The sequence below is a fragment of the Oryzias melastigma genome, linkage group LG8 (assembly GCF_002922805.2).
Source record: "Oryzias melastigma strain HK-1 linkage group LG8, ASM292280v2, whole genome shotgun sequence".
NCBI lineage: Eukaryota > Metazoa > Chordata > Actinopteri > Beloniformes > Adrianichthyidae > Oryzias > Oryzias melastigma.
Window position 1 is genome coordinate 9,713,347 of NC_050519.1, and position 22,758 is coordinate 9,736,104.

The 22,758-nt window shown below is 41.6% G+C and overlaps 1 protein-coding gene and 1 long non-coding RNA gene across 4 annotated transcripts in view; one reads left to right on the forward strand and one right to left on the reverse strand.

Moving 5' to 3' along the window:
* adgrl1a (adhesion G protein-coupled receptor L1a) overlaps window positions 1-21,372 on the forward strand; it is a 97,480-nt gene extending 76,108 nt beyond the window's left edge. For 2 of the 3 annotated variants that reach the window (XM_024271709.2, XM_024271710.2), the window contains 16 exons: window positions 650-835; window positions 997-1,035; window positions 2,449-2,629; window positions 2,708-2,833; window positions 5,326-5,534; window positions 5,609-5,782; window positions 6,350-6,553; window positions 7,724-7,944; window positions 8,244-8,310; window positions 8,477-8,568; window positions 8,684-8,852; window positions 10,173-10,328; window positions 11,361-11,457; window positions 14,418-14,540; window positions 15,801-15,827; window positions 15,917-21,372. In XM_024271709.2, the coding sequence (XP_024127477.1) occupies window positions 650-835; window positions 997-1,035; window positions 2,449-2,629; window positions 2,708-2,833; window positions 5,326-5,534; window positions 5,609-5,782; window positions 6,350-6,553; window positions 7,724-7,944; window positions 8,244-8,310; window positions 8,477-8,568; window positions 8,684-8,852; window positions 10,173-10,328; window positions 11,361-11,457; window positions 14,418-14,540; window positions 15,801-15,827; window positions 15,917-16,830 (2,985 nt within the window). In that variant the 3' untranslated portion in view covers window positions 16,831-21,372. Of the gene's footprint in view, window positions 1-649; window positions 836-996; window positions 1,036-2,448; window positions 2,630-2,707; window positions 2,834-5,325; window positions 5,535-5,608; window positions 5,783-6,349; window positions 6,554-7,723; window positions 7,945-8,243; window positions 8,311-8,476; window positions 8,569-8,683; window positions 8,853-10,172; window positions 10,329-11,360; window positions 11,458-14,417; window positions 14,541-15,800; window positions 15,828-15,909 lie in introns of all 3 variants that reach the window. The other variant, XM_024271711.2, reaches the window with a different exon arrangement.
* On the reverse strand, window positions 591-11,663 carry LOC112146082. Its single transcript, XR_002919187.2, has 3 exons — window positions 11,598-11,663; window positions 11,338-11,512; window positions 591-797 (listed from the first exon to the last, which is right to left on the reverse strand). It is a non-coding gene; the product is annotated as an uncharacterized LOC112146082 (long non-coding RNA).
* Window positions 21,373-22,758: the final 1,386 nt, after the last annotated feature.

The window sequence follows — 22,758 nt, forward strand, 5'->3', positions numbered from 1 at the left end:
AGTATAAAATTAAGATTAAAAATTGCATTTCTGAGTATTTCTTTTTTCAAATCATTGTGAATCAGGAGGAAATGATAAAGTGCAGTTGGAAATAGCATGTAACAGTAAGGTAGGCTCCCTATAAGTTCCCTGCTCCGATGCATCCACATGCAGGCAAATAGATCCATGTACGTCTTTGTTTTCCTTGTCCGACGTGGAATTTGGCTCAAAACCGTACGGCTGGACAGTTCTAATAGTGCTCGTCATTTTTGTTGCACCGGTAATGCTAGTGTGGGGGTGTAAACAGCTGTAAGCTAGTGGAAAAGCACATAAACAAAGGGATCATGGGAAATAAGGAAAGGCTTACTTCTGATCAAAAGTCCTGTTTACAACTCAGAGCCAAATTTCTGAAGAACTCTTGCAGTTCTGCAGAAAGTTTTTGGATTTTGACTAAAAACGGCATAAATTAAAAGACCACGGGGAAAGCTTTCACAATAGAAGAAAAGATGACTGGAGTGGGTCTTTAAAGGACAGCTGAACACCAATTAAATGTTTGCTTACCATTCTAACATGCATTTTAACATAGCAGCTTTGCGATGTCACTGAGACAATTTAAAGTAAAATGATTTAATGCAAATGATTGTGTGCATTCATCCGTGTCTACGTATAGATTAAGAGCGGCGAGAATGCTGCCAACATTGCGGGTGAGCTGGTGAACCACACGCGAGGTCGCATCCAGGCTGGAGACGTAAGCTCTTCCGTGCGACTGATAGAGCAACTGCTGGATATCCTGGACGCTCAGCTTCAGGCCCTCAAACCTGGAAACAAGGAGTCAGCCGGTCGTAACTTCAATAAGGTAGAAGGAAATGCACAATATTTTTAAATAAACTGTTCTAAAGCAGTGTGGTGAATGTTAATTTGCTCTGTACTTTGCTTGTAAGGACTTGTGAGTTTTCAATTTTCCATTTTGTTTCAGGTTAAGTTCTTTAATTCCAGGCTTTGTTTTCTCCCCTCCAGTTCCATAAGCGAGAGCGGACCTGTCGGGCTTATATCCAGGTAGCTTTTCTCTCTAATCCATCTGCTCTCCATGTTTTGAGTGGAGCTGCTGTAGGACTTTGAATAACAGGCGAGATAAATTCTTGTGCAGACTGAGTTTTTGGATGAGTTCCTGTAGCTCCAGGTTCTGATTGCTGCTTGTGATTTGTGCTCAATCGAATATGAGTGCTGTATTTTGTTTTTAACGTGTTTTAATTTTTTTTTTTTAAGACTGCTGATGTGAACATACTTTATGCATGAAGATTCCCGTCTTTGAAGATTTTACTTGTTTTCAGCATAATTTGGAACTTGTTGCACAAAAGGGTTTAAAGTAAACATAGAGAGTGAAATATCCTTTTAAAAAAAACGGATTTGACTCAGAGGAAAAGCAAAACAGTTTGTAGCAAAAAATGTTTTCCTTTCATTCCACATCAGCATACCCTTCAACTAAAACTCTAATCTAACATCACAAAAATACCGTGTGTAGGTTTCTATGATTTCATCTTGAATGATGAAATGCAGCACTCCACCGCATAGTCTTTTATGTGTCTTGACCTCTCGTACTGTAATATGATCCCACATCTTGTGATCTCATTTGATACAAGATGAATATAAAGCCTGCGGTGTAGAATGTCACTGGGTTATTATTTTGAGTCACTTGCTGCAAGGAAGCTTGTTATAATAGCCTCTGATCAAAGGATACAGTAAAAACATCCGACTTTTTTTTTCTCTTACATGGCGGATGGAGTGCATTCTGATTCTCAATTCATTTTCTGAACATCAACGGTCTTTATTCCACACAGCAGTCAATCCTTCATTTTGAGAGGTCTGAGCAAGAGAATTACATGATTCATCAAGCAGGCTACTCCAATAAATTGGATGGCTGATACAACCATCAAAATTGCCATTAAATGAATTGTAAGTGTGAAATAGAATAGTAATATCCTGACATAGCATAATAACAAATGTGGTGCGGGAGAGTGATGAGTTTCTCGGAATGTTCACGTATTGAAGATTTCCGAGGTCTCGGGGAAGATATTTGGAGTTTTGCAATGCGGTGCACATAATAAATCATTATTCTGACAGGGATGAACAAATCAGGAACTAACTGGTAATTAATGGTGGTTAATTAATAGCTAACAGCATTTCCTGAGAACCCAGAACAGACTGTTAGAAACAGTGTTAATGAACCAGAGTCTAATAATTAGTCATCCAGAATTGGGCTTATTCAGAATTGTTTGTCTTGAATTGTCTTATCCTAAATATGGGCTGACTCTATATAAAAGAAAGCACATGTTCCTAACGGTTACTATGATGCAATAATAAATTCCTTTATTCCATTCCTTTATTTATGTATTTCAACTCTATTACAAAAAACTGTACATTTTATTATAAATTCCCAATAATAAATGGGAATTTATTTGTACGTTTCAGGCGGTGGTGCAAACTGTGGACAACTTGCTGCGTCCAGAGGCTTTACAGTCATGGCAGGACATGAACAGTACGGAGCAAGCTCACACTGCCACCATGTTACTGGATGTTCTGGAAAAAGGAGCTTTCCTGCTGGCCAACAACATGTACGGGAACGATTTCTCAGACAAAGCTCCGAGCGTTGGTGAGGAAACAGAAAATGATTTTTGAGATCTCTGAGTGTAAATGAATGTATGACTTAATGTTGCGTTCCCACTGTCAGGTCTTCAGGTGCGTGTTGTCAACACAGAGGTGGACTTCCAGGACTTGTATTTCCCCCCCAAGAATTATGCCAGTGACAGCACCATCCAGCTTCCAGCCTCCACCATCAAACAGTACAGTCGCAATGGTCAGCAATTTTTATCCCTCTTGTTCTCACTAACTGAGCTCAGAATGTCTGTCCTGTGCAGCTTACTCACTCGTTTACATATTTAGAAAAACTTGGAAGTCCCAGTATTTCTTAATTATTCCCCTACCAGAAATAAGTATACTCAAGTTTGTTTTAAGTATACTTTTTTAAAGCAAATATTAAGATAGTTTATGTTTAGTTTACTTTTTAGGTATTTATTAAAGATTAACTACACAAGTTCATAAGTTTATGTGAAATATACTTTGATTCTATTTAGAAATATACTACAAGTTTAAATATATTTAGCCTATATTTGTCACTGTCCTTTTCTTACACAGCATTAAAAGTAGAGTAGATGTTTTCTTGTGATATTTCTTGAGATATATTAAACACTAATACACCAATCAGTAAAAGTTTATTACTTGTAAACTAAAAGCAAACCTTAAAAGCTACAAAGGATATACTTCAAAGTGTACTTTCAGAAACCTAGAGTAAACTTACTATACCAGAAAGGTTACTTTAAGTATATGTCTAAGTATACTTTTTGTCAACCTAAAAGTGGGCCAAATTAGTCCCAAGAAGTATACTTGTTGGTAAACTGCCAACATACTTTTTGAGTGTACATGGTACACTTCAGGAAATATACTTTTCTATAATTGAGAATACTTTAAAACATATACTTTGAAGTATACTTATTTTTTGTGAGGGTGATTATGCCATTTTTGCCAAAATCATTAAACTTGTGCTGCTTTCTACAACATAATTTCAGTAGTTCATTAGAAATTTGACTCTGAGTTGTAGGCGATAGCATAGACTAAGCCCGCCCACACTTCCCATCATCCATCTATTTACACACCCTCCTGCTAACTTACTGCCCCTCACAACCCTAAACTTAACAGCAACAAGAATGCCAATCAATTCTGGAGCCATGCAGTTTTGAGCCAGAGGCCAGCTCAGACGAGGAAGACGTACATGGATCTATTTAGCCTTGTTTCCACTGAGTGGTCCGGTATGGTGTTTTGAGCATTTCCGCTCTAAAACAGACCCAATAAAAAATATTGAGCTGTACCTCTTGAGGGCCCCCGTCTGTTGTAGGTCCACAGAAAAGTGGAATGGGACGGTTGGGGCGGAGCCGCTGTAGCCACCAGCTGATTGGCAGAAAGGGATGACGACATTAGAAATATAGCGCTAAGCTAGCATTTTTAATTTTTTCTTCTTTTAGTTGTATTTTTCTTAGCTGCCCACAATCTTCTTTCAAACAATATTAAATTCAGCCACCTGTTGGTTCGAAAGTGCCAATATAGCGCTCATTTAAGATAACGTTTCCAACGTTTGTAAGCATTTTAGGACGGTATTCTTCTTAGCCGCCCGCACGCTTTTTTCAAACATCATTCTATTTCCTGTTATACATAATGTACCAAAAGTAAAGTAATAAAAAGGCGATCGGCTGGTTGACCTCCATTGTTGTTAGTCAGTAACCTACCACTCCTTACTGTACCGTACCAGACCGGACTGCTAAGTAAAAACAAGGCTTTTGTTTGCAAGTGGAAACATCAGAATAAAGCGGAGCAGGGAGCGGCCTGTCATAAAAAACACTCTTTTTCAAACGTCATTTATTTCCTCTGCCCCTGATTCCCAACAACTTGAGTAAATTAATTCTCAGAAATACAACTGTATGCTTAATTTTCTTTAAATGTCCTCCATCATCAAAAATAGGCCACAAGAACAATTTAAAAACACATTTTCATTGGAGTGGGCCTTTAAACCAATCTCCATGCCGATGACAAAGTTATTGGTTCATAATAACAGACTAATCAGATTAACAAAAGTGCTGAGACAATTTCTTTTCTTGATGGTTTCTTAACAACAGTCTTAATAGAATAGCAAGGGAGGCGTGTAGATTACAATCGCACAAGTCTGACAGAGCAATCTCAGCACTCCCTGTCTTCTTTCTTTCTCCTCCCTCACTCAGATTTTCCACCATCTTATCCCTTTGCCCAATCTCTATTGTTTCTACCCCCCCATTCCCTCTGTCATCTTCCCTCTTTCCCCTCCTCCATCCCTAGAGCCTCATCCCAGCTCTCTTCTGTTTTCTGCCGGCGCTCTGCTCTGCCGTTGGAACGAGATTAGAATGATTGAAACAAACGCACATGAAATATTCATATGGAATAATAAGAGATCTGTGAATGCTTGAGGGATGAATGTTCCATTGCCCTCCACATTAAATCTCACTCTCTTCCACCAGTCAAAATGAAACGGTCCTTACTGTCATTCTAACCTTCACTAACTCTCCCTCTCCGTCTCTCTTTCACTCACCCTGTCACTGCCTGCTCTCTGTCTTTGCCACCGCTTCTGCTATTACGCCCTAATTTTTGTCTTTCCCCTCTTTGCTCCACCATGCTATCTGCTGTTCCCTCTTCAAGTAACAGCTGCCTTTCTGAATCCTTTCCCACTGTTGCCTCTAATCTTTCTGTTTTTTGTCCACTTTTCAGGGCAAGTGAAAGTGGTTTTCATTCTGTATAAAAATCTGGGGGCCTTCCTGTCAACCGAGAATGCCACAGTGAAGATGGAACTGGAAGGATCAAACCATGACAAGAAGCGCCTGGCGGTCAACTCTGATGTACTAGCGGCTTCAATCAACAAAGAGTCGAACCGAGTATTTCTCACAGAGCCGGTAGTCTTTACACTCAAACATCTACAGGTAATCGATTCAAATATTATAAATTGAATTTCAAAAACCTGTATTCTCTGTAATGCATCCTTTCTTTGATGCAGATGGAAAATTATCACACTCCAAATTGTTCCTTTTGGAATTACTCTGAGCGCACTATGACAGGGCAGTGGTCCTCGCAGGGCTGCAGGCTGCTGGGGACCAACAGTACACACACCACCTGCTCCTGCAGCCACCTCACCAACTTCGCCGTGCTCATGGCTCACCATGAGCCCGAGGTAAGCAAGCAAGCAAGGGCGTGGCACTTTTAAAATGGAGGCCGGCTAATTTATGCACCACAGACGTGCATTTGCGTGAGCAGTGCTCGTTCTTTTAGTCACACGTGCTCATGCACATGCACAATATGGTTCCCTCTGGAGGCTGACAAGCTCTTTGTTTACAATTTTCTCTTTTCCTCCTTTCGCTCCGACATTCGGGGGAGGCACCGGCTTACAAATTCATGTCCTGCTACTTCTAGCTGACATTCACATGAATTTAAATGTCATGTATTTTTTTCAGGATGCCTTGTCTCTTGTCTTCACATTTTAGCTCTTTGCATATATTTACAAATATTAAATAAGGTAATTTGGCTTTTCATCTCCCCTCCCCCATGTTTCATCCAACCTCCTTTTGTTTCTGGTGCTTATCTCCCATCCGTCTATTCTTCTTGTACAATGCCCTATTTTTCTTTTTGTCATTTCTGTTTTTTTCCTTTTTCTTTTTCTGCCTTTTCTTTTCTCCACTCTTCATTCCCAACTCCCCCCTCCCTCTTTTTTTACCAAACGCATGTGACTCCTCAAAACCAGGGTCGAATGCATGAACTTATCCTTTTTGTGATCACCTGGGTGGGCATTGTCATCTCCCTAGTGTGTCTAGCCATCTGCATCTCCACTTTCTGCTTCCTGCGAGGTCTGCAGACTGACCGCAACACAATCCACAAGAACCTGTGCATCAATCTTTTTATCGCTGAGCTGCTCTTCCTCATCGGCATCGACAAAACTGAATACCACGTGAGTTTGTAGCCACGAGAAGTGGCGCTTTCGCTCTTACGTATTGGAAAATGTTGAAGCACAGTATTGCACTTTGAAGTATTTACTTATCTGGCAATGACAAGTTCAGTTAAATTGTTTGAAAAAGTAAATTTAAAACTGGTATTTAGTGGATCAAAAATTACTTTGAACTGCAGTAAATATTAACCATAAATTGAGCATTTAGTCATCAAGGCAGTCTATAAAACATTTACTGGACAGCAGGGGTGTAACGTTGACTCACTTAATCGATTTATAATCCTACGATCCAACCAGATCAGTCTGTCTGAGGCAAGTTGGTAATCAAATCAATTGATACCATCATAAAATCCTTTCAAAATGAAATAAATCTAATCTTAGAAAATATCATTTGGATTGAGTTCAGTTCAATGGGTAGTGGTGGGGGGCAAAGAAATTGATTGTGATCCATAAACAACTCTTAATCGTTTCATTAATTTTAAATAATCCATAATGGAAACATTTATATGATTTAAAGTAAAAGTAACAAGCAGAACTAAACGTGGTTCGTTTTTCACTCTGACACTTTTGAAGAAGACACAAACATGGCTGACCTTCCACATCCCGTCATCCAACAGGCTTTTGGTTTTCATAGTGTTGAGGGTCAGTTTAAAAAATCAAGTAGTGTGTAATTATGTCACACCAAAATGGAATAAGTAGGGAACAAACCAAAATTGTGTAAAGACATGTTACAATACAGTGTGGTAACTTCACCTGTACTGTTCAATTCCCAGATATTTATCTCTTAGTCACACTGGTTGATTTTTTGGCTAAGGAGGTCCTGAATCAACTTTAGGTCAATAAATTGGGACGTTCAAAATGAGCCAATATCAACTATGAATCGTATCGTCAACCTCAAATTATGCTAAAAATCAAATCGTTAAAATGAATCTTTACAACCTTTCCGAACAGGATAATGAATCATGAGCCAGTAACATAAACAGTCATCCAGTCATCCAAGGGGCAGACGTTCCTATTTTTATGCTCATGTCTAGTATTACTATCTGATAGTGACCCTGTTCTGTCCTCTCATGATTTTCACTGGATTACATGCCTTAATCTTATCTGTTCTCCCGGCTGCATTTAAGTATTTTCTCTTCTTTTCTCTCTGCTCTCCTATGATTCTGTCCTCAGATTGCCTGTCCCATCTTTGCTGGCCTTCTGCATTTCTTCTTCCTGGCTGCCTTCTCTTGGATGTGTCTGGAGGGTGTGCAACTCTATCTCATGCTCGTGGAGGTCTTTGAGAGCGAGTACTCGCGCAAAAAGTACTACTATCTGTGCGGCTACTGCTTCCCCGCACTGGTGGTGGGCATCTCAGCAGCCATAGACTACAGGAGCTATGGGACCAAGAAAGCGTACGTGTGAAGACAGGCCTTTTGCACCTGCAGATTGAGAAGTAGGATTATGTTATTCCCCCAGCTGGAAATGTAATATACGGTGCTGTGTGAATGGCTCTTCTGCCTCCCTGCAGGCTGGGGTTTCTAAGCACACTTAGCCAAAGCCTGATGATTAGCCTTCATAGGATAATCACCCGAGGCAGGGTAGTGTTGTGCGCATGCCTATCATCTTGAACTCGTGTGTCGACGTGGATCAGTGTGTGTGTGTTTGTTCTAGGCTTTGGTTGTGTGTGACTCTCTCCTCTGTGTCACTCCAGATGCTGGCTGCGAGTGGATAACTACTTCATCTGGAGCTTCATTGGACCTGTTTCATTTGTTATTATGGTATTGACTTTGCTGTCAGACTCTGTTACTCCTCACCTTGTTTTAATATCACTCCCTCAATCCTAAAATATTTCAGCAGTATGCTTTTTCTCTTAACGATATAAAGTCAAGATTATCAAAAGTGACATGCTCATCTATTTACTTCCTTTCTGTCTTCTGTGTGCAGCTCAACTTAATTTTTCTCCTGATTACCCTCCATAAGATGATCCGCAACTCTTCAGCGCTCAAACCCGATTCTAGTCGCCTGGACAACATAAAGTAGGTTTGAATTATTTAAGTGTCTTGCCTCACTTTCCTGTTTAAAAACACATCAACATATTGATTCCAAATTGATTATATTATCGAGTAACATTTCTTTCTTTCCTTTCATTAGGTCATGGGCTTTAGGGGGCATTGCCCTGCTGTTCCTGCTTGGGCTAACATGGGCCTTTGGCCTGCTTTTCATCAATGAGAACACAGTCATTATGGCCTATCTGTTTACCACCTTCAACGCCTTCCAGGGAATGTTCATCTTTATCTTCCACTGTGCTCTACAGAAAAAGGTCATTGTAAAAATGAATTTAAGTTAAAAAAAAACAATATAAACCATTTTGCTTGGGATTTCAAAACAGAAGTCTCTGTTGCTCTAGACTTAAGCTGTTTATAAGTCACTTTCTGATAATCTTTTGATTTATTTTAACCCTCTGGTGTATGGTGGTCACTACACTACAGGTCACCCTTTGTTTTATGTCAAATATGTGTTTAAAAAAATCTAACATGACAGTTAACTCACAAAAGTCTGTCGTAAACATCCATCTTCTTTTTACACTTTTTACACTTTATGCACATGCTCTGAGAGGGGAATGTACCTTGGCACAACAACGTAACATTTGTTTTAGGTGGGCATCAACACCCAGCAGCCAATCAGATTTGAGTATTTACCCGGACCATTTAAAGTGCAGAAAACAATGTTGGCTTTTCATGACTGTTTGTCAGCATCTTTGCTTTCATGGAGTAATACTGTAGACATAAAAGTCTCTACAGTTCTGCTTATCTAACTGTTGGTGTGTCTTGTGCTCACAAATTACACTTCTGGGATATCTGACTTAACACTTTACAAATTCAATAATTTCAGACAGTAAAAATGAAGGAAAAATGTTCTCTCCCTCAAAAGCCACATATTCCCCTACAAAATTTACCAAGTAAAACATTCTGATTAATCGTGATTAAACACAATCCAAAAGTGTGATTAATCTGATTTTTTTTTAATTGATCAACAGAACTAACAAAAATATAATCTTGACCATCATGCATCAGAGGGTTAAAAGGGTTCTCAGTAGTCTTTTATTTATGTTTATCCTAGTTTAAGTCAGAATTGTGTTGTTTTCTAGGACATAGTGTCTGCAGAGTGGCAGAAGTTCATTAGAAATTCACCCCTAAGTTGTGGCAGGACTGTTGGTGAAAAGCAACCCCGCTCCCCCTTCCCTTCTGTGTTGCTGAGAGCTCTCTGTTTACATGCTCTCCTGCTAGTTTACACCCCTCACACACCCAGCCTGATATTAGCAGTACAACAAGAACTAAGTGCCAGCTCGGCAGAGGAAAACGTGCATGGACTTAGTCGCCTAATAGTGGCGCAGAGAATATAAGCTCCTAAATAAGCTCTTTTTCAAACTACAGTTTTTTATCTGCTCCTTCCTCACAATTTCATGAAAGAAATACTCAGAAATGCAACTTTTAGCTTAATTTTATTTATGTATTTCCCCCATTATCAGAAAAAAAGCCACAAGTACAAGTTAAAAACATCAAAAACACAATTTTCATCTGAGTCTTTAAATCTTGTCCACTCCACCAAAGAAATTCAAATGTTTCTCCCTCTTTTAAAGGTCCATAAGGAGTACAGTAAATGTCTACGCCACTCCTACTGCTGCAGCCGCACTTCCTCCAACAGTTCCCACGGTTCCCTGAAGAACTCAGGCCTGCGTTCCAACAACCGCTACTACAGCGGCAGCCAGGCTCGCCACGCGGCGGCTCACAGACAGGTGCAGGCAGAACACAAAAGCACCCAAACAGGCAAAAACCGCACAGGAGCGCGTCCTGAAGCATCAATGAGATCACTACTGAGTTTCAAATTGTGTTTTTCTCAGATCAAATGAGAAATAAATCTGCCCGTGCAGCAAGGTGATTTTACTTGTACTTATCAGGTTGTTTCAGTGGAATGAAATGAAAAATCAATTTTCTGTATCAAATGACTCTCTGGATAGTATATGACTTTTTTAGAGCACTGCCAAGAGGAATGTCAAAACACAATGAATAGCTTTGGAATCAAGAGGAATTTCCTCAATCTGCTGCGGTTATGTTTTCCCCATGTTTAAAATGTAAGTTGAACACTATATCATTTTCAGGTAAGAAAAAAATAACCATGTGGGGAAGTTTGATTACTAATCAATTAGGACGAGACTCTGACAGCTTTCCAGAGCAGTCAGATCTGAACTAGGTTTTAATTGTGTGTGCAGGGAGTCATTGTCGGTGACAGAAAAGAAGAGATCCATCATGACTTACATTATGACCTGTTCAATTAATGCTCTGCTGACATTCCAGTTTAAGCTGCAGAAATCTATTTCTGACCTTTTCTCTCAGCATTGGCAGCTCAGTGCACAGCAGGGTAGATGGTTAGGCGCAGAGATAGTGTTAAAAAGCCACATTATATATAGACTCAGTGAAAATAGGAGAGATTTGGTAAAATTGTACGTGCGCTGGTGTGTTTACAGTGGTACAGATAGTCTTCACAATCAACAAACAAGCTGACACACATTGTGTAATGAGATGCAAAGCAGTGTTGACTACTGCAATCATGTTTTACACATCTCAGTGTTATTAGCCCGCCTCAGGATAACATGGCAAAGTTTAGTTCCTCGTTACCAGGCTTTGGCGTTGATCTTTCCAGATTAAAGTGAGCCCCACAGTTTTGATTACAGCTGTCCCACTGAGTTGTAAAGTCTACCCGCTGTGTTTCTAAATTTGACTTTTTGTGTGTTTGCTGTCACTCACTTCGCTTCGCTTCCCCCTTCCAGAGTCGGATCCGTAGGATGTGGAACGACACGGTTCGAAAGCAGACAGAGTCTTCCTTCATGGCAGGAGACATCAACAGCACCCCGACACTCAACCGTGGTGAGGCCCCCCTTTGTTCTGTCTCCTAGCCATTCAGCTGCTTAAAGCTAAATTCCTAAAAAACACATTAAAGCAAAACAGAAATTAAAATAGAGTGGACGGACCCGAAGCAAAACAATGCAAGCGAGCTTTAAAAGTACAGTGGATGATGAAATGTGAAGTCACAGTTGTTGTGTTACCGTGGGGATAATAACAAGTACATGTATTTTTGTGCTGGTAATCAACATGCAGTTTTTAAACTGGTTAAGAGGATTGTTTAAATATATCTGTTAGTTGGCAAGTTTCACCTTTTACCAGTAGCAGCTGTTATTCAGATTAAAGCACGCTTCAGTTGCAGGAATATTCAGAGCGGTGCTGCTGGCTTTAGTTAACATATTTTCTGCTGTAGGTGTAGGAAGAAAAAAAAATACTGATTTTCTACTATTGTAATGAGGCATAAATATGTGTGATGGGAATTTTTAAAAAGGTGCAAGAAGGTTACATGGTTACAGTTTGAGCGTGATATTTTTTTCCGTTATTGGTTGACATCAGAAGCACTGCTGGGTGAAAAGAACATTCTGTTTTTGAAGATTAGAACGCTTTTTGACATTTGCGTTATATGTTCCCTTTTTTAAACAAATGTTAAAGTCTTCCTCTTTTACTTTAATACTAAGGCTTGTTTTTCTTGCAAAACTACTGTGTCTTTTTTTTATGAAGAATTGCCCTATTTTACAGAGTATAAGGAGCAAAAAAAAAAAAGAGGTGTAATAAAGAAGAAATATATATATAAGTCGCCCTGAAGTACAAGTTGCACATTAGGAAAACAAGTGCAGCCCTTCTGAACAAATCCACCAAGCCTGCCGAAAGTGCGTTCGCTGCCTCTTTTTCAATGCATGCCCAATTTTATGATCAATCCTTGAGATCATTCCGTTTTTTTAATGGTATTCTTTACCTTCTACTGCACAAGCTGAGTGGAACTTTCAGCGGTACTTCTGTGTCTCTGTAACCCAGTCTGATAACTTGCTGTCCCACAAGAAGAAGCACAAACTAAAAACAAAAATAATAATATCTTGATGCAATTAAGAAAAATCTCAAAGTTCAGGAGGAGAATGATTAGAGTCTCCTCCATGTTTGTTTTGGAAGATCCTTCTTCTTCTGCATAGCTGTCAGCAGCAAATGCTGATACACACATCTACAGTGCCTTCTAGTGGTTGTTAGTGGGAAAATAACAAATAGGGTATTTGAGCCAATACAAGTCGCACCTCTGGCCAAGCTACGTAAAAATGTGTGACTCCAAAAAATCAGTTTCTCATTTCTGACTGTTTTTCTGTTATTTTTCTGTTAGTTTTTTTTTCTCCAAAAGCCACATAGAAATATAACTTAAATTGTGTTAGTGCAGTGAAGAGGCAGTGCATTGTGAATTTGGAGCATGAGGATATGAAAAATGTATGTGACACTGATTGTCTCGACTTCAGCTGCTAGTGGTGTCACGGCTGCAGTAATCAGTGACACTGACACCATCAAGGTTGGCTCAGGTTCCAGAATGTATTTTTTTGTTTTTAGGTGGAGGTGCTGATCATGACACCGAGGCAGTTGCTAAATCAGCCGTCACTTTCTATGCTAATTTCATCCATTTTGTTTTTAATGAACTGATTAGCGTGTGAGCGAACAGGGGGTAATTATTCTAATTGAGGAGAGAGACAGGAGCAAGGCAGGGGGTGAGGAAGAGGTGTGTTGTGAATGAGTTGCATGGATGAAGCGTCTGTGCGTTTATGCTCGAGGTGGGCCGGGTCGGGGTTTCGTTGCGACAGAGCAGTCCCCAGGCCTGGGAGAGAAGCATTGGTAGATCATTTTATGGTGTGCTGTTAAAGCCAAACAACTACGCTGTGAAGGCTTCATTTTATTTAGAAAATTTGGCAAAAAGTGAAAGACAAAAAAGCAGTAGAAGGAAACAGAGTAACACAGACTGGAAAAGAGATGTCTTTGATTTCTTCTACTTCACCTTTTTATGAACCACATTTTTCCTGACAGTAGTAATCTGTCCAGAGGAAAACATGTGCAGTACTCACACGTACACACCGAGCTTCCCCTTGCCCTACTTTTGCTCCACTTCTAGAGCCAGTTTCTTTAATTTTCTACAAGATATTCCCGTGAGGCACACATAGACAGCTAATCCCAGCTAATTTGGTGGTGTTTGAAAAATTCTGGCATGAGGAACTGAGAAAATGTGGTGGAGTCAACACGGCAAAACAAGCCAGAGAACAAACGGAGTGAGGCTTGTGTGGCCTGCCAGAAAGACAGACAGGAAGTGTTAAGAGGAGGGGAGATGACAAATTAATATGTGTGTATGAGTGCATATTTTACTTTTTTAGAATTCCCTGCTCCCTTACTGTGTGATGAACAGTCGGCAGGGGACCTGAAGGTTGCACTTTGCCTTGGACCACTCTCCGTCATGCTGTCCTATTTTTAATTTCATGGCATTTCTGTTCGAGTTGCCTCAGGCTGGAGCCATACATGGGCATTATACAACACTCTCGGTGTGCCATTTCTTTGAATTATATTTGTCTTGTAGTGGCATTCACATTTCACTGTGAAATTAACTGTGTTTCCATGACTGCACCCTTAGACTACATAATGGCATGCATTACTGTTCTCGCCATCTGACTACATTGTCAGGAGCAAAAGGAGGAATAAAAAAAGAAGAAGGATGGCAATGCTGCAATTGTATTTTTGCTCAAAGGTTACAATCAGCAGGCGTAAAAACTGAGAGGAACACTGTGAAATTACTCCACACACAAAAAAAAATGGCAAAACAAAAATAACCCCATCTGAATAAACAGTAAATACATTTATATTCCTGATGTTATTGCTTTGTGAACCTCAGAATGTATTTGTTTCTGTGCTCACTTTTGCATATGATTGAACTGCATTTATGGTCATGTTTCTGGTTATGTTCATGTCTTAACCATCGTGTCTTGCAGGGACCATGGGTAACCACCTCCTGACAAACCCGGTGCTGCAGACTCGCACCGGTACTTCTCCTTACAACACTCTCCTCGCTGAGAGCTTCACCCCACCCTCACCTGGCGTCTTCAACTCCACCGGTTAGCTCCTCATACTGTGACCGCTTCCGTCTGCGTGTGCAGCCTTGCCTCACATGTGTATTTGTGCAATATGAACCCAGTGTGCTGTCCTTCCCTCCAACAGTCTGTCAGTAGTTTGACATGCTATATGCACACTCCCTGCTGTTGGGCACGTGCATGTGTGCCTGCCTGTTTTCTTTTTCTTTCTTTTTTTTTTTTTAAGAGTATGTAGCTGTCAGGCGGCTTCACTAGGCTGAGCAGAACAGAGCCAAACAGTGCATACAGCCTAACCAGCCATCTGGTCAGATCTTGAATCTTCACGAGAAAAGCCACAAATTGATTAGAAGTTTAGCTACAGCTGTCACTGCCAAAAGCCTTGAGGAGGGTTTTCCTGTTCCCAAGCACCAAAAATAGTTGGCTTGAATCACGACGGCCAGATAAAGGGATCAGACAGCTCTGTGGCAAGGGACGGGCCATCTGGATGTAGGTCAGTCAGGTGGGTTTTGTCGTGGGACCTGCTTCTTTACCGATTCCTCCGCGCCACTGCGTGCATTTTCTTAATTGCTCCGTTTACAGTGATAATTTTTGCAGCTTGACTGTCTGTGTGGTTGTTGTATTTGCACAGGCAGAGTGTCAAGCTTCGCGTCTGCGGAGGGAAAATTTAAGGAGGCGTTTTTGTTAAATATTTTAAAGCTTTTCTGCACAATACGTCAAGCCTGATGGCCCAGGGCCTGTGAGCCAAGTCATTTTTAGAAGAGAGTGGTAGAGAATATGCAGAGCGCTTCATTAGAATGTCTAATTACCCTCACCACTGCTGAAGAAGAGCGTTGATTAAAGTCAAACTGCACATTAAAATTTAAAAACGAACACACTTCTCACTTTCTAGGCAGCTGTGGCTTTTCCTTTCCTGTGATGATAATTTGGTAGAAAACCCAAAGCAGTTTTGTTTTGCAGAAGGGAAGTCATAAAATAAACATCAATGCTACTGTACAAGGATTTGTGAGAATTCTGCATTCATTCAGATATCTTTGGAAGTGGTAATTTAATAACCCGAGTGTTTTATTTTGTGGAGCTTAGATGCTCTGACTAGAGAAATACGGCGAAACACCGTTTTGATTAGGTCTGCATAAATTAGAGAGAGTGTGACAGTGCACGTGTCAGGGCATGTGTGGGTTAAATGTGAAAAAAATGGCTCCTTTGGTTTTTTTGGAAAAATATTGAAAACTAAATGAAGTTGTTTTTGCATAAGCACATTTTTTCCTCTCCAAAATGTCTCTCTAGGATGCACAGGAACCTTCCGAGACCCCAGTAAGTCTACTGATCTGTTTCTCGTTTGCTAAAAGTCGGTCAGACCATCGGAAAATGATGCGAAAACTCTCTGTGTCTTTTGGTTTCAGAGACTACGCTGTCCAAACCCCGTGACACCTGCGGAATGGAAACCCTTCCCCTGAACGGCAACTTCAACAACAGCTACTCCATGCGCAGTGGCCCGTCAGGTGGAGGTGGGGGCAGCTGCGACTTCCTGGGTGGTGGAGGTGGAGATGCCCCTCAGAACATGTTTAATCACCGCAGCGTGGAGGCGCTGGGAGGGGACGGTGCCCGGAGAAACCTCTCTGATGCGGCGGCCTTCGAGAAAATGATCATCTCTGAGCTTGTGCATAATAACCTTAGAGGGGGCGTCGGTGGCGGTGCTGGAGGCGATGTGGACAGAGCATATGGCAGCCTCGCCAGGGGCCATCTTCACAGTGGAATTAGTCGGGGGACAGCTGTGGCCGGGCCAGACTCCTCTGTGAGTATGGATGAGGAAGAGGATTTTCTGAGAGACGGACGGCAGCGAACGCCACAGGATGTAGAGCTGCTTTATAAGGCGCTGGAGGAACCCCTGCTTTTGCAGCGTGCGCAGTCAGTCCTCTACCAGAGCGACCCGGAGGAGTCTGAGAGCTATACAGCTGACCTCACAGAGAGCCTGGGCCACAGCGGCCACAGCGGTCAAAGTGGTGGTGGGCAGGGAAGCAACAGAGCACCAGATTCCCCCGCCCACGACTCCCTGTACACCAGCATAACCAACCTGCGAGACTCACCCTACCCCGACAGCAGCCCCGAGCCCCTGGAGGTGGTGCCTCGCTCGGCTCAGCCCCCTGAGGAGTTGTACTACAGCTCTGGGAGGCCTGCACTATGTTCTCGTGGGGCCCCAATGCAGACCTTCTTCCAGGCCCCACCTCCAAGGAGGCCAAGCGGGGAGGGACATCAGGCTCAGGAGCCCGCCCAGAACGAGGGAGACGGACAGATGCAGCTAGTCACCAGCCTGTGACTGGAGCCCGAGAGAGGAAGCTGGAGACCGACGTGACGGCCCGAGCCTCCTCTTAGCCTGCCCTGTTCTCGTGTGTCTCCACTCTCTGCTTGTTTGGTTGCCTTTCTTTCACTCAATTTTTATTTAACTAACATATGAGCAAACAGACTGACCTTCTGGGGGAGCCGTAGCTGACTCTACAGAAGCGGCCTTTATCATCAAACCATTGGAGATGAGGGACGGGTGTTTTTCTGCAGAGCGTTTCATCCGCTCTGTTCAGCCCTCCCCAGAACCTTTAGTTCCCTGAGGCCAAGTCCAGCACTCTGAATGTACCAATTCCCACCCCCTTTACCTTTGGATGTTTCAAAACTTTAAAACTTTATGGAAGTTTTTTTATTAAATTCTCATCAGACCTTCCTCTGGAGATGAGGATCTTTTATATTTTGTCTCGTTTCCCTTTCTTATATCCACTGGTCTTTTTCGAGTTATCATGCGATAGGGATAGGGATATAGTACACTGCTATTACTGAAATAAATGTCAAAGAAAATCCTTCATTGTTGCCAAAAATATATTTTATTGAGCCAGAACAGAAGACAAACACACTCAGACACACATTCATCCAGAAGTGCTTGTTTTTTGGAAATCAAAAGTGAAGACAGTTTTCTTCAAAGGAAAAAAAGGAGCTAGAGCTTTTGCTCCGAGCAGGCAGTGGGAGCTGATTTCTTGTAGTTGCCTTTATTTTTCTCTTGCTGTGAATTGACGACTGTACAGAGGAGGAGCGGAGGTGGAGACAGAGACTGAGGAGGCACTGCACCACCCGTCCGCCGCAGGAGAGTCCACACTGAAAAGACTGGGCTCTCCACTCTGTTTGCTTTAGGCGTTCGGAAAACGAAATGACTGACCCGTTTTTTTGTTTGAAGACGGTGTTCAATCTGTTGACTGGTCTTACGTGGATTGAGGTGGCCCCCTGGCCTCGTACTTTGCTGTTAGAGCCTAGACGGTTGAACTGGACTTGTTTCTTATGTGTTATTGTGACAAAGAAGACTGTAAATGTCACAGACGCACCGGCTGACCAATTGGTATAACTGTGTACATAAGAACCACCAAATCTACTTTACTCCTACAGTGTAAATAGAGACACCAGATGATCAAAAGCAACAAAAAGTAATAAATGCTACTGTATGAAAAAAATGACTTCTTGTACTACAACAACCCGACGAAAGAAGAGAATAAAATGTATTGGAGCCTGTGACCTGAATGAAAACACTATCTCTCTGTCCCCTGTGACTTAATCTCTCACGCTTTCTTTCTTTTTTTGTTATTATTAGTATTATTGTTTGTCCCGGTTTGTGTTTTTATCAGCAATTTTTTTTTTTTTTTAATGGCCCGTTGAGGAGAGTACAGCAAATATGGATAAAGAGTGAAAACGATCCCAAATTGAATGACAGCCGTTTCATGTTCGACATTCCTTGGGTTTCCAAAAGCGGTGGGAGTGGGACGTGCGGGGCAAGTGAGATAAGTGTTGTGCAATGTCAATCCCAGCCTCATGAGCACGATTTATGGAGTGAGCAACTCTTGTATTATTTGGAAGAAATGCCAAGATTACATCGTTTTAACAACATGGGTTTTTAGCATGTATGATATGACCTTTGTTTTGCTATCAGAGAATATTGCATTTTGCTGTTTCCTAAAAATAGTTTCAGCATTACTCCAGAGCCTAATGTGACAACTCATTATTTCCAGTGTGCATGTAAGTATGAATGTAACTGTGAGCTCGGCTGGGTGTGCTGTCTGTAGAAGTGTTACTTGCAGACACCTTTAAAAGACTTTTTTTTTTATCCATGACCCGACTTGAATGCACATTACACAAGGAGGGACACTTATCTTTATCATTACTTTTCTGCTTCAAATAGAAGCTGTTTTACTGCTGCCGCAAGAGGAAGAAATCACTCATGGGACACAAGTTAACACTTATATGACAGATAGCAGGTTTGACTGATCAGAGGGGAATGTTTCCAATATGCCACCTTAGGCAAGCCGCACTGGCTGCAAAAGGTCCTGTCACGCATCTGAAAAGATTTACCTCCTGCAATGCTTATTTATCCTTGTGGTTTATCTATTAGTTTGCCCTTTATTATCCATCCTCTAATGTCAAAATCCTGGACACAACGTGAGCAGAAAATAGATCCGCCGGTTGTGTGAAATTTGGCAAGGCCTGAGTGTCCCACTTCTAAGAGAGCCCAGAGGACGGTGTTTAGCTGTGACTCATGGGGCTGAAAGGAAGAGAGCGTTAAAGACTGATAAAAAAGGAGGGATTACAAGGATTTGTTACCATTTCTTTTTGCTACTTTAATCGCTTGCCTAAGTAACAGTGTACAGGCGGCGTTAGGACTCAGGAAGACAGCAGGGGTAACGGGCAGCACCGGTCTGGTAGTCCATGACCTGGATTTGCAGCAGAACTTGGTAACTGTTTGTGTTTACAAATGAAAAGATGAATATGCACATGTCTTCCGGTCTGCCACAATGCCGGATCACTGGAGCGTACACGTTCTGGCTCAGCGGTGGGGCACCTTCAGGAGGCAGCGCTGAAGACTGAAGCTCCAACAATTCACTCCGGGGCGGAAGAGTTAATAGGAAACACAAAATGGCCATCATCATCTTTGTTCCCCTCATCATCATTAACTCTCCGTTCACTGCATTTGACATAACATGCTGACGCTGGTCTCCAGTGTTCGGCCGGACTCACGCCGGGGGGGAAACACTGTTTAGACGGATTCGCCCCTTGAGACCGGGAATGTGCGTCACCTTGGGCCTGCTTCTTATTCCAGCTCCTTTTTTTGTTTCTCTTCCGCACAAACTCATCCAGTTTTTAATATCAATCTCCATGGACTCCATTAGTGCAGCACTTCTTTGAGCGCGTTAATTTGTTTTGTCAAAACCTTTGTTTATCCCAGATTAATATCTCAATAAACAGAGGAGGGCGGCGCTGTGGTAAATGATAGTGATTATGCTGTAGAAGGTCTGCAGCCCACGCCGTCGGACTGAATCTCACATGGAAGGGAGTTGCGCCGCCATTCAAAGCCCTCTGATTACAATAATAACTCTGTGGGTGCTAATTTACTGCAGTGAACTCAGTCTCCGCCATTCTCTTGGCTTTTTAGTCTTCATTTGCAAGTGTTTAGCCAAACTCCCGGTTCCTGCCGGCGGCGGGCTCCACTTGCTTCAGTGGGAAAGACTTTGACAGTGTTGTTGCACCCCTGCAGCTTCATGTCAGAGGAGTTCTGCTGAGACATTGATCAGACGATCATAAAACACCGGTCCCAGCAGGACCACAACGTGTTCACTTGCAGCTGACCCTTTCAACCAGAGACTTTTTGGCACACATCACACTGAGAAGTGATTCAACCATTTTTTTTGGGGGGGGGGGGGCTAAAATACAGACAGATACCTGAATGTTGCATTTCTGCAGATCAGAAGTTATAAGTGAAAAACAGAAGACATTTTCTTATGAAATGATCAAGCTGATGTTTTCAATTCTTTCGTATTAATCTGCCAATAGAAGAAGAGGGTTAATGTGAAAGTGAATCCACTGCCGCATCAGCATAGTAAATTTAAGAGTGCCTGTAAATGCGACAAGATTTTCCTAACAACATTTTTAAATAAAGCACTTATACACTGTAATAAAGTAGTACTATTTTGTTATTGAATTCTTATGACACGATTACATAGAAAGCTTTTGAGGTTGTTGCTAGAAGTATAAACGATTGTGATGAAATCATGTCCAATGATCTAGTGGTCCAAAACTAAATCATATTCATATATACGTATAAAATACATATACAAAAGGAGAGAGGATTTTTCTGCACTGAAGTAGAAAAAAATAGTCTTAGTATTTCATTAATTCACCCAGACTTACTGGTATCAGGTTTTTTTCTCCACTGTTTCTGAGAGTGTGAAAATGTGCCCACCTGTGCCTGCTTGTGGCTGTTAAAGCTCTGTCCATGATCAGACCAGGAGCAGCTCCCCACTCGACTGTGCCTGGTTTGGATGTTCTGATTCAGCTTGAGGCTGCATTCATTTAGCCTTAAGTCAGATAGAATTGTCAATATGTTGATTTTTTTTTTTTTAAAGCAAAGCAGGAAAGGACACAGGCAGGTATTAATTAATTGGATCCATGCTCTAGATTAGGACCTGGTCAGTATTAAATGTCCCTAAAACCCTTGAATATACGGTAAAGGCTTTGGGGTTATAGTTGTGTAAACAGTACATAGGTAGGAAGGGAGTCAGTATGAGTATCAGCATATCCGCAGCACTGTTTCTGTGTTTTTTCTTTGCTAACTTATAAAAAACTGCTGAAACATCTGTAAACTGCTTTGATCCTGTTGGTGTTTTCTTATGGGAATGACATTTATTTGGCTTTTTTTTCCTTCACTCTCACCGTCATTGCTTTGACAGCAGTCTGGGCCAAAGGGGATGATTTTCCGTGAGTGTTTCCATCATTGCAGGTCAGACTGACCTTGTATCAGCACATATTAATAAAAAAAATCTGTTGATAAAAACTGCTTGGTCATGCCTTTGGGTTTTTTTTTCTGGAGATGTCCTAAAGGAATAAAAAAGTGTCTGAGTGAATGTGTGTAACTGCACACTGATGTACACCATAATTGCTTGTGTATTTCTATATGTGCCAGTGTGATAAAAGGGTAATAACGCTCAGAAATAATTATTAATCCAGAGCTATTCCTTATGCACATTAACTTTAAAATGCCTTGCCCACTATTCATGCTGGGAATGAAACTATATCTTTAAGCACTAATAGAGTCATCATGTTTTATTCATGGACGTTCTGGATGGTTGCAGCTGTATTGTGGTGTTCATTTGAGAAGCTTGGGAAGCAGGGCAACAAGCCAAGTGTCTCTACTCCATTTTGACTTGCTGCAGTAACCGTACGCAGATCTGACCTGGTGGTGGGGAGCCAAAAAAATGCTCTCTGTGCACATTTATGGTGGTTAAACAGGATGTCAGTTTTGTAGATAAATACCAAACACTTGTACTAATCTGGAGGCTTTGTTTCCCCCATAAACCTGAAGATTATCAAGGCTAGCTGCTGCATCCTGGTGACTTCAGCTCATATTTGTATGTAGACCAGTGGACATAATTGCTCTGCTGTGTTTGGCTTTCTACAGCATCAGTCAAGGTTAATTAATCATACAGTGCGGTGCCATCCCTGATGTAATCTTTTAATGACTGTGTTGTGAGTATAGATTACCGCTTTCTCAGTGCAACAATATTTGCTTGCAACTCCGGTAAGTCGAATCATCTCACAACAACACACTTCAGGGTAGAATTGTGCTCAGCAGGAACAGATAAGGGTGACACATAAATGCATATAGGTTATTGGAGTCACTTAACAAAAGCTTCACTAAAACCACATTACCAGTATGGGATTAGCGATCAGTGCTGAAGTGCGGTAAATAACTATTGATATCCAATAGGAGCGGCTGTTTATACATATATTTCTGGAGTTTTCCTGCTCCTTTAGCTTTGTCATGGATCTCTCTGTTCCATTGTCTGCAGCGCATGAACAATGACTCACACCGAGCATCCTCCTCAGCCTCCTTCATGTCCTTTCCATGAAACTCCCAGAGATGGAAGGCTCTGAGGCATTGACCATTCAATCACCCTCTTTTCACCAATGCTGCAGTAACACTTTCATGCTCGGACATATCAAACACCAGCAGCTAAGTCGTATCCCTGCCACAGTCGCTTTCTGCCACGCAGTCCATCTGAGAGTAAAAGAAAAAAGCTTTTTTTTTTTTTTTTTTTTTTTCAAGGTCATCGCACATTTACGGAAGCCTTAAAATTGAGTCAGACATTGACAAACCACGACTCACTGCGTCTGTCAGTAGATCCAGAGACTGGAAAACAGATGCATTAAGATCGAGGTGTTT